A 10,517-nucleotide genomic window follows, 5' to 3' on the forward strand; every position below is an offset into this window, starting at 1 on the left:
GTACTAGAGCATGATATGGTTAATGTTCTGGTACAGGAAGAAAATCCAAAGAAATCTACCTTTTATCATGCAATAGGGATTAGAATAAAATGAAAGTAGCATGAAAAATACAGGATGAAATATAGGATGAAATAATTATTATACTAAATAATACATTAAAATCATAGGAACTAAAAATCATTTCATTAGAAACCCAATATAATATGTGATAGGACCAACAATGATTATGTGCTTGATTAGAAAAAACAAACCAAACAAACCCTGAAAGATTTACTGAGAAAGTAAAAAAAGAGAGGCTATTATACAGAAAATGGACTTTTTTAAAACACCAGGACAGTTGTTCTAGACAAGAGAGCAGAAACACTTGCTAAGTAAGGCAGAAGCTTAGGTATAATTTGGGAACTTCCAAATAATTCTAAGATTAATTTTTCTGATACTCAGAACAAGTGAATGTTTTTTAAAAATCAAGGAAAAATGATCACAGTTAAAAGGAATGGCATTCAATGAAAAAGATTGAAAGAAAAAAGAGTGAAGAGTTTGTATTGGTCTTTACTAACAAAGACCGGGTGAAAATTCTCATTCCTAAACCATCTTTCAATGCAAACAGTAAATCTGAAAGTAAATTCACAGGATATTTTAGATACAATTGGAAAATTATATAAGTATATTTGAGTCACCAAATTGGTTGGCACTCATTCTCGATAAACCAAATGTAGACAAATTCCTTAAGCCAAGTGATTTTTACTTGAGGTTTGAAGGGCACAGAGGTAAATATGGCACCTACTGGTCAGAATGTTCATCAGTCCTATGTGTTTATCAACGTGCAGAAAACAAAAGGTAGGGACTAATAGGCACTGTGCATGATGGGGAAAAACACTGCAGAAAGAAGGTCATGCTGGAATAAATCTTGAGATTTCCTCTAGTTGATATTTTTCTAAGGGCCCTGGAAAAAGAATGGCAAAGAAAACTCTCCGTTTTACAGTAAATGTTAACTTCTTTTGAGTAATAAAATGCTAAGCTGTTGGAAATAAGCTGCAAGATCCTTTGAAGTTCTCTGAGTGAGCAGTTGAACTTTATTGTGGGCCAAACATAAACCCTAATACTTAGTTATAGATAACATTACTTATGTCCCAGAGGACAAATTTAATAGTCCTTGTTTGTGTCCTGATGGTGTTGGTTCTTAAAGGACAATTGCATGCCACTGGAAGAGGGATGATGAAAGTAATAGCGATCATCTCTCCAAATTTATGAAACCATTCCTTCAACTGCTCCAAAAATACTCTATATAATTTTAGTTGTAGTTAAAGAAGAGTTGGAGAATTTCCAGGGTGAGAAAACAAGAATGATCAAGGGGATGAAGGATTTGAGCTAGGAGTGGCAGAATGAAAAGTTGGAAATCTTAGGTTTAAAAGATGAAGGCTCAGAGAAAGGATTTTTAATAGTATGTAAATCCACAATGGGTATTAGAGTTTAGTTCTCTCTGTGTGTGATTTAAGTATAAAGCAGAAAAAAAATACAACTTACATAGCAATAGGAAGGCTTATGAACCTTGGATCAAAAAATGTGGAAGAGGTAAAAAATTTAGATTCCAGTTCAACGTGGCATGAGGCAGGCCTAGAGAATTTTCCCAAGCTTCTGATCTTAGGATTCATTTGAGTAAAACACTGGTTCTCACACTCCCCAGTGTCCACACAGCACCTCACATTATTGGTGGACGCAGAGTATGTATATGCTGGAAAAGACACAGTTGACTTGAAAACCGTTATTTATTTTATCATCTCTGAAAGATATATGATAAAAAAAGAATCCTGAGCAGTTGAATAGGTTTCTGTCCCACCAAGGCTCTTAGATGTTTTAGCTTTGTTTTATCTTAGAGTTTCTAAGGTTCCAGTGTGTGAAAGATGACTTCAGTTGGGCAGCAGAGTTCAGAAATTAGTGGACACTCTTAAGAAAGTTGGCAATAGATGTTTCTCTCTCTCCTCCCCCAACCCTTTTCACTCTCTGAAACTCAAGGGGAAAAATACCCTAAAGTGAGGATTAAGAAAAAAATAATAATAAAGAAAGAAAGTTGGCAATAGTTTCACTTTTTCCCAATAGGGAATGTTTTACATTCTTTGGAAGAAAACAATACCCATGACTATCATTCATGATAATCTATGACACTTGTTTTGGAATGTTAGCAAACTTTTCTCAGTTTTAAAAATCATTACTTATAAACTTTCATAACAATGTTTGTTACTAATGATACTTTGTTAGCTAGTAAAACTAATTTTTTTTCTAGGTTGGAGTTTGTGAATGTAGTTGATAATCATTACCTAACATTTAGAAAACATAATGATGGTAATTTATTGCTAACAATTTATTGCTAATTTGTTATTAATGCTAATTTGTTATTTTCGCAGCTAAATGTTTTTTATAATGTGAAAGATTCAGAGTCTTCCAAAAACCAAAAATCAATCCAAAGTCAAAAAGTCTTTGACTTAGATGTTGCTGTAAAAGATAATGAAGATGATATCAATCATTTGAATTTGAATGTATGCACAAGGTTGGTATCTGTTTAACTCTCCTCATTCCCTTTTACAAAAGAAGATTTGAAGATTTAATTATTTATATATATCTAACTATATCAATACAGAAGGAGTTACATTGAACAAAGATTTGTTATGCATTATACTTTAGACTTCAACTAGAAATGTGTGACCTGCTAATAATATTTAAGCATTTCTCAATGTGTCCAACATTATTTACAAGTTTTCTTTGTACTTATAAGAACTTTGCATGGAAAAATTTACTAAAACTCAGGTCTAATGGATGAAAACTGGAAATTAACCAATCACATTTAATACACCCAAATTGGTTATTTCTGGTTGTTTTTATGTCAGTTTTATGTTAAGCAATTATTCCAGGTTCATATTTAGTATTCAGTGTTATTTTTTAAAAAAATTTTATTTGTTAATCCTCACCTGAGGATATTTTTCCATTCACTTTTAGAGAGAGTGGAAGAGAGAGGGAAAGACAGAGAGAAACATTGATGTGAGAGAAAACATATCGATTGGTTGCCTCTTGCACGAGCCCTGACCAGGGTCTGGGCCGGGGAGGAGCCTGCAACCAAGGTGCGTGTCCTTGACCGGAATGAAACCCAAGACCCTTTTGGTCCAAAGGCTGACACTCTATTCACTGAACCAAACCAGTTAGGGTGAATGTTATATTTTTAACTCAAAATTTCATAAGAGCAGGCAAGTTCAATGAAGAGAATAGTTTCATTTTCTTTTTTTAGGTAGTAAAAATATTCCAATTTAGAAAGTCTCACTGTAGATAATTAGGCAGTTATAGCTTCTGGGAGTACATGTAAGGTGTTTGTAAATTTGGTTTGTATCCAGTGCATCCGAGGATCTTGTTAAATCATAAGGAAAAAAGGCTCCACTCAAAGGTATAGTGGAGCGAGTCTGTGAAGTTGTGGTCCTCAGCTTTCTGCTCTTTCTAACACTCCTTTAGAAAGTTCTTTTTTAAAAAAGCATTGTTTATGGATTTCAGGAGGAAGGGAGAGGGAGAGAGAGAGAGAGAAACACCAGTGATGAGAGAGAATCATCGACTGGCTGCCTCCTGCTTGCCCCCTACTGGGGATCAAGCCCATGACCTGGGCATGTGCCTCGACCAGGAATCGAACCAGTAACCTCCTAATTCATTGGCCACTGCTCAACCACTGAGCCACACCGGCCAGGCAGAAAGTTTTTGAATCAAGAGACTTTACAGTTGGGATTGCTGAGGCAGCTGCAGTCAGCAGTTGTACTGTATGGCTTTTCCATCGGTCATCGGTTCATTGCTCTAAAAAGCAAGATTTTCTGCCAGCCCTGCTGGGGTTTGCTGCGGGAAAGGACACCAGGAATTCACTTAACAATGCTATGATCCTTTCATGTTGGAGACACACTCCTTCCCGTAACCACGCTGGGCTCCTTCTGCTCCAAACAGAAAGCTCTTGCCAGCTCTTCATTTTAGAAAAATATTTACTTTAAAGGAGACAAAATGTTGTTGGTGCCCAGGTGCTTTGATGCTGACATTGTGTACAGCAGTGTGAGGGAACGAGGAGGTGTGATAAAACTTTCCGAGGCTTGTCCCTGTCCCCGGGTGGCCAAAGAAAACACAAGATGTGCTCCAAGTATGCGGGAGAACAAAGGGAAGGACGTAAAACCAGATGAAGGCAAGGTTGCTAAAGACTTGGCCTAGCTCTGCTGCAAAGTGGTGGTAAACGATGCCTCTGTGTCAGTCCTGGCTTCCTGCGGGAACCTTTCGGGCTGTCAGCTTTTGAGAAAATGCAATTCAGTTTGGAGTCACCACTCGAAAACAGAGTTGCCTGCTGAACGGGCACCTAGGTTGTACCTGTCACAACCTACCCAGGCCCGTTGCATGGCAGGCATTTCACACTGTCTGCGAAGTGAACACATTTTCTACCATTATTCCTCCTGTGGTTGAAAGTGATAAGGCGTTCACCCCTGGAAGGAAGGGATGACCTGTTTTACAGTTTTCTGCGGTGATTTTTATTGGAACGATATAGTAATATTTGAAATGACACTTGGCCGTTTTAACTTTTCTATGAAGATAGTTTGCCAGCAGCTTTTGGTTTTTCTTCCATCCTTTCCTTTCGATGTAGGTTTTTGGGCCCAGAAAGAAGTGGCATGGCCCTCATGGAAGTGAACCTGCTCAGCGGTTTCACTGTGCCGTCAAATGCAATTCCTCTGAGCGAGACAGTGAAGAAAGTGGAGTCCAATCAGGGGAAACTCAACCTATACTTGGATTCTGTAAGTAGTGAAACCCGTTTCATCATGGTGACCATTGACAGAGCCTCCATTTCTTGTGTTCAAAGTCTCCCTTACTTTACGCATGTTTTCTTTAAGTTGTTATTTCAGCGTTTTGTGTCCCTGAGTGACTTTAACACAGCAACCTTATATTTGTTCTCATTAAAAAGACATCATTATAGAATTAGTTTAATTAAAGAGCATTGCTATTAATGATGACCCCGATGAAAGTCTTGATAACCAAATCATTATTTCATGCCAGATGTAAAATAAATATATAGAAACTGCCACATTAGAATTTTAAAAATCAAGTCCAGATCTCACTTTGAGAACCCCTCCCTCGCCTCAGGGAATTGCTAAACATATTTGTTTAAATGCTGATGATGAAAGCTTTAATTACATGTTTTAAAATGCTTTTATGAAGCTTTAAATAAATCCCAAAGTGGGTCAATATTCCTGCATTGATGTCAGGTGCTTACATCATAGCAGAATATTTTCAGAGGTTTGGTCTTTATATGTAATTATTACATAATTTTCATACATACTTCCCATTGCTGTATGAAAATTATTGGTCCAAGAATAAAGTGCATAAAATATGTGAGAATAATGTAAGTGAAGAATTCAAGACTCTACTTATGTCTTAAAACCGCTGGTCTGTAAGTTTATTCTTTTCTTCTAACATCTATATGAAATTCATAGGTTGAATTGAAATTTGAGTTCTAAGTGTTTTAGATTTCATGTTACATGGGGGGAATATGTATGTTTTTTTATTCCAGTTTTGCCAAATATGAATCAGAAATATATTGCTTTAGCAATATATCTACTTTTAAAAAGCTAGTTCTTGAATGTTCTCATTGTTTTAAGACTTCAAAAGTCACTCTGGTTAAAAACCTGTTAAAATTAATTCAGGGTCTCTAGGATTCTTTTGCTGTTCAGGAATTTTCATATACTAAATAACTGCTTGAAAGCCACAGGCCTGATTTAGAACTTGAAGAACAAATTTAGAGTTTTTATTTAATAACATAATTGGTTTTGAAGTTTGTCCTATACCCGAGATGTGCTTGTTAATAGTTATCTTAATTTGAGTGTCCATTATGTTTTGACAGATTAATTTGAACTTTTATTTACTGCTAATTGGTATATGATAGAATGTTTGAAGGCATTTGTCAATTTTAGATTCCTTAACCAGTTTTGTTTGCCAACTTGGCATAAGCTGCCCCTCTTAGAAGCAAGGAGGCTGGCCTTTTGTACTTCATATCAGTCATTGGCTGCGGGGTGCTCCCACCTACGCGGTGTACCCGTCCACCCCAGGGTTACCTCACTCACTGGGAGAAGTGGCTCCTGTGAACTGAGGGCCTTTCTCCAGATAAGGGGCTGCTGTGAGCTATTAGCAGGAACACTGCCCGAGGCAGGGGGTCTGGGTGAGGCACCAGGGCCTCGGAGCATTTGCCCTTGGGATTGCTGCTTGACCACTCAGTATCTATCCCTCTCAGTAAAATGGAAGTAAGAACAATACCTGTCCTGTAAGGGTAGTTTATGCTTAAATGAGATAATTTATATAAAGTGCTTACCACAGTACAGGGCATGTAGAAGTGCTCCCTAAGTGTTAGTTTCTGTATCTGTCTCCTAAAATGATAAGAAAAAGAAATATCTTTTACTTTTTCATGAACACATAGTCTGCCATTTTCTTAAAAGTCTTCTGTATTTTTCAAGGTAAATGAAACCCAATTCTGTGTTGATATCCCCGCTGTGAGAAACTTTAAAGTTTCAAATGCACAAGATGCTTCTGTGTCCATAGTGGATTACTATGAACCAAGTAAGTGCGTTCTGACTTCCTGTTACTTTAGGAGTTAAGCTAGGCATCCACCCATCCATCCCTTCATTCATTCACTCACTCATTAATTCATTTATTCAAAGTGGTCACCACTGGATTGGTTTTGTGGTGGGGGGTATTGTTAGGGGAAGTGTAGGAGGGTAGGGGAGCAGGAGGTAAGCTTTTCATTTAAATGAAGACAACTGATCATTTGCAAGGTCCTTGGGGACATGTTGGGGAACCACTGATGCTGTACCTTGTTTCTGCCAGAAGGACCGGATATGCTGTGGAGACGCAAGGATAGTGCCTAGTTATCCAACTTTGTTATTTGACCTCGCTGCAGAATTTCCCAAGTGCTGTTCCTTAGGTGTTACAGAGAACATTTTCAACCTTTAAGAAACCAAAGAGGTTCAGTCTATGTAAATTTACTTTTGTGTGTGGAAAACAACTTATTTATGAGAGGCACATTTTTAAATGAACACGTGGGAAAGATCAGAGTTTTAAAAGCCCACCATCTCATTTTTGAAAATCCTAAAGTTAGAAAACGTATTTATAACATTAAAAAAATTAAATAGGAAGGAATTTGAAGATAGGATATTTTTGAAAATTGTAAAAATTAAAGTAATTTGTTTTATAATGAGTTCATTAGAGTGTTAGAAGTGCTTTATATAGTTTGTTTCATATTAGCTTATCCTATAAAATTTACCAAAGCTGAGTACTTTTTAGAGATTATGTTCTCAATGTTTTAAAGCAGCAATTTTCAATCCTTTTCATCTCATGGCACACATAAACTAATTACTAAAATTCTGCTGCACCCCCCCCAAAATATAATTTTTTGCTGATCTGACAAAAAATAGGTATAATTTTGATTCATTCACATTGGACAGCTATGGTTGTATTGACTGTTGTCCTTTTTTTACTTGGCAATCTAAGGGAAAGGAGGTCAGTGCCCCTGACTCAATCGAGAGGTATTGCATGGTTTAAAAATTCTTGCGACACACCAGTTGGAAAATCACCGTTTTACAGCATTGAAACAAGGCATTGCATAAGCGGAGTTTTCTTCATATTTTTGTACTTTTAAATAAAGCCCTTTGTAAAATCTTCTTTCTGTTTTTTAAAAAAATTAATTTATTTTTCAATTATAGTTAACATACAATGTAAGTATCTCTTTTCAGTAGTTCTCATGATCAGAACTTTACTCGAATGCACAGACAATATCGCCCTAAAAGAAACTCTGGAGGAAGTGAAACAACCCTTAATTGAAAGTCTTTCCCGTTCCAGGAGGCTCCAGGGTGGGCTTGCCCCAAAGCAGGCAGCTGCAGCCCGTTTTCTCTGTTCATGCCGGCAACTGTGGGTGGTGCACAGATTGGACCGAAAGCGCTGTTTCCCACTTGGATTTGGTTAGCAGTGTGGGCCCCTCTGGAGCATTTCACTTGTTTCTTGTAAAGAAAAATAAAATTGTATGGAGAATGGAAAACTCAGGAAAGTGTATTGAAATGCTTTTAAGTTTTGGCAAAGTTTAAGTTTCTAAACAAGGGAGACGTGTAAACTGATGTCCTCCTCTTTGAACAGGGAGACGAGCGGTGAGAAGTTACAACTCCAAAGTGAAGCTGTCCTCCTGTGACCTCTGTAGCTGCCCCTACGAGAGCGAGAGCGGCGCGCCGGCCTCCCTCCATCACTCCCCAGTTGTTTTTGTTTTCTGTTTCATGCTTCTGTTCTCCTTGCAGCGTTGGCTGTGACTGACTTTTTAAGGGCTCCGTGGAACCCATTTCCAGAGTCACACGTGATTGTCTTATTTTCATAATCCAATGTTGCTTCTGACTATTTTGAAAAACAATTTTTTTTCCTTCTTTTTGTGGGGTTGAGGGGGATGCTGTACCACAGGTCCTAGTAGGTATGGCTGCATAGATTTCTTCACCTGACTTCCGTGTGCAACAAAATGTCGAATTATTGCAGCTGTATATCTTTATTTTTCCCCTCTTTAAAATATTTTAGGATTTTGGAGGAGGTGTTGTTTTCTCCAGAATAAATGTGTTATTTTAGATCCATTCTTCTTTTCATTTTCCAGAGGAAATGAGGTTCTTCAGACTTGTTAAACATCAGTCTTTCCTTTAGTATTGATAACCTAAAAATAAAAGGCCAAGGCTAGAGGCATCAGCATTTATTTGAGATAAAAAGGAATCGTTACTCGGAAAGCACTGATTCAGGCAGAAGCCCAGATAGTGTTCGGGTTAGGAGACAGAGACAAGGGGTATTTATGAGAAAGGGAAGGAAAGCAATGACATCATTAGAAGGAAGATGCTCCTATTGGTGCAGATGAGCTAACCTAGCGATGTTTAATTCTGAACGATGTGTTTCATTTTCAGCCCCGTAGCCATCAGTGTGGTAGTCACAATAGCTGCTTCCTTGCTGTCCTTGCAGACACAGAGCCGCTGTAGGTTATTTTGCCCTGTGTTAACCTCCCGAAGGTGTGAGGCCTCAGGCTCGCAAGGCAGCTCCTTTGGGATGGCAGCTCTGACTCCATTTTAAAATAGCTTCAGTCATATTAGTTTTTAGTGTTAAAGACAAATTCCCGGAGAACTGGGAGAAAACAGCCAGAAGGAGGAGCTTGTTCTGTCCCCTTCCCACATCCACCTTAACACTACTCCCCAGCCCAGCCCACCGCCGTGGTCTCTGTACCTCCTTTGCCATTGCATATCACATCCCCCTTTTTCCAATGTAGATGGTGAATTTTTTTAAAATCAAAATGTGGTTTTCCACTCCAAATGTAATCATATACCACATACCTTTACATTTCCTCTGTTTTTCTTCTGGAGAGAAGAATGGGAAAGGGAATGTGTTTTCCTGTGCTTTGCTGGTGGGGGCAGCGGTTGAGGTGTGTCCAGAAAACTACCTGAAAGGGTCCTGGGTGTGCTGTTCTTCTCACGTCCGTCCTCAGCCCACACGCTGGCTCTGTTTCAGGGGGAGGGTTGGAGCGCGTTGCAATACTTGCCTTACGTGACTTAGACTAGAAGGCCCTAGGCCAGGAGGCACACGTTTTGTTAGGAATAGGGTGTGATAAGCCAGGGCTATGACAAAATCTTCAATAAGTCATGGCTGAGTGACCTCTCTGGTCTGCAAAAGCAGCTGAGGTTTGCCAGGGACCAGAGTCGTGACGTGATGGCTGAAGTGAAGTATGTAGGGCATTGCCGGGGACCTGCCGAAGCGCTTCTAGGCTCCAGCGTCTGAGCACCACACTGTGGGCCATCTGGGGCCATCTGATGCTTGCTGCGAATGCTTAAAAATTTCCTGAATTGTGAGCACCTGGGTCATAATATTCATTTATCTGGGTGAAATCTTTAAAGAAGAATTCCTTTCCTGTTCTTTCTCTTTTCTCTCCTCCCTCTGTCTTCCTTCCCTTTCCTTCTTTTTTCCTACTTCCCCTTCTAAATATATTAGCTATATAAAAAACAAATGAAAGAACTTTTACTAACTCTAAGGAATGTTTTAATGTTACTCCTTAAGTCCATGGCATACCTCTCAAGGACCTGGGAAAAATAATTGCCATGGGCTCCAGAGAGTCTGCATTACAATATTTTCAACTGTTTAAAAATAAAGCTGTCAAAAATAAAGTACGCAAATATATCTTTTAAAATGAATTTTAAAGACAATTTTATTTTTTGTTAACTTTAAGAAAGTGTAGTCGAGTGGATGTTCATGTATTATTGTTTATGGATATTTTGGATACCAAAGTAGAAATCACCAGCATTCAGTGCTTTAAAGTTTGAGAGGTCTATGGAGACAGAGCAGTTAAATATCAAACAAATAATTTTCCTGTGTTTGTTTCCAAGTGGGGAAAAGTTCTGTCACACTGTTGAACACTCTGATCTAGAATAAGCATTGTTATATGTAATTGGATATCACATGTGTGG

General features: G+C 38.3%; 1 protein-coding gene across 3 annotated transcripts in view; it reads left to right on the plus strand.

Moving 5' to 3' along the window:
* The window catches only part of CD109 (CD109 molecule), a 116,056-nt gene extending 105,816 nt beyond the window's left edge, over positions 1–10,240 (plus strand). The window contains exons 30-33 of one of the 3 annotated variants that reach the window (XM_023754282.1): positions 2,403–2,545; positions 4,649–4,796; positions 6,507–6,609; positions 7,540–7,709. In XM_023754282.1, coding sequence (XP_023610050.1) covers positions 2,403–2,545; positions 4,649–4,796; positions 6,507–6,609; positions 7,540–7,562 — 417 coding nt within the window. In that variant the 3' untranslated portion in view covers positions 7,563–7,709. Of the gene's footprint in view, positions 1–2,402; positions 2,546–4,648; positions 4,797–6,506; positions 6,610–7,539; positions 7,710–8,178 lie in introns of those variants that run through there. The other 2 variants (XM_006089333.2, XM_014456360.2) reach the window with 2 other exon arrangements.
* Positions 10,241–10,517: the final 277 nt, after the last annotated feature.

The sequence above is a fragment of the Myotis lucifugus genome, unplaced genomic scaffold, assembly GCF_000147115.1.
Source record: "Myotis lucifugus unplaced genomic scaffold, Myoluc2.0 scaffold_59, whole genome shotgun sequence".
NCBI lineage: Eukaryota > Metazoa > Chordata > Mammalia > Chiroptera > Vespertilionidae > Myotis > Myotis lucifugus.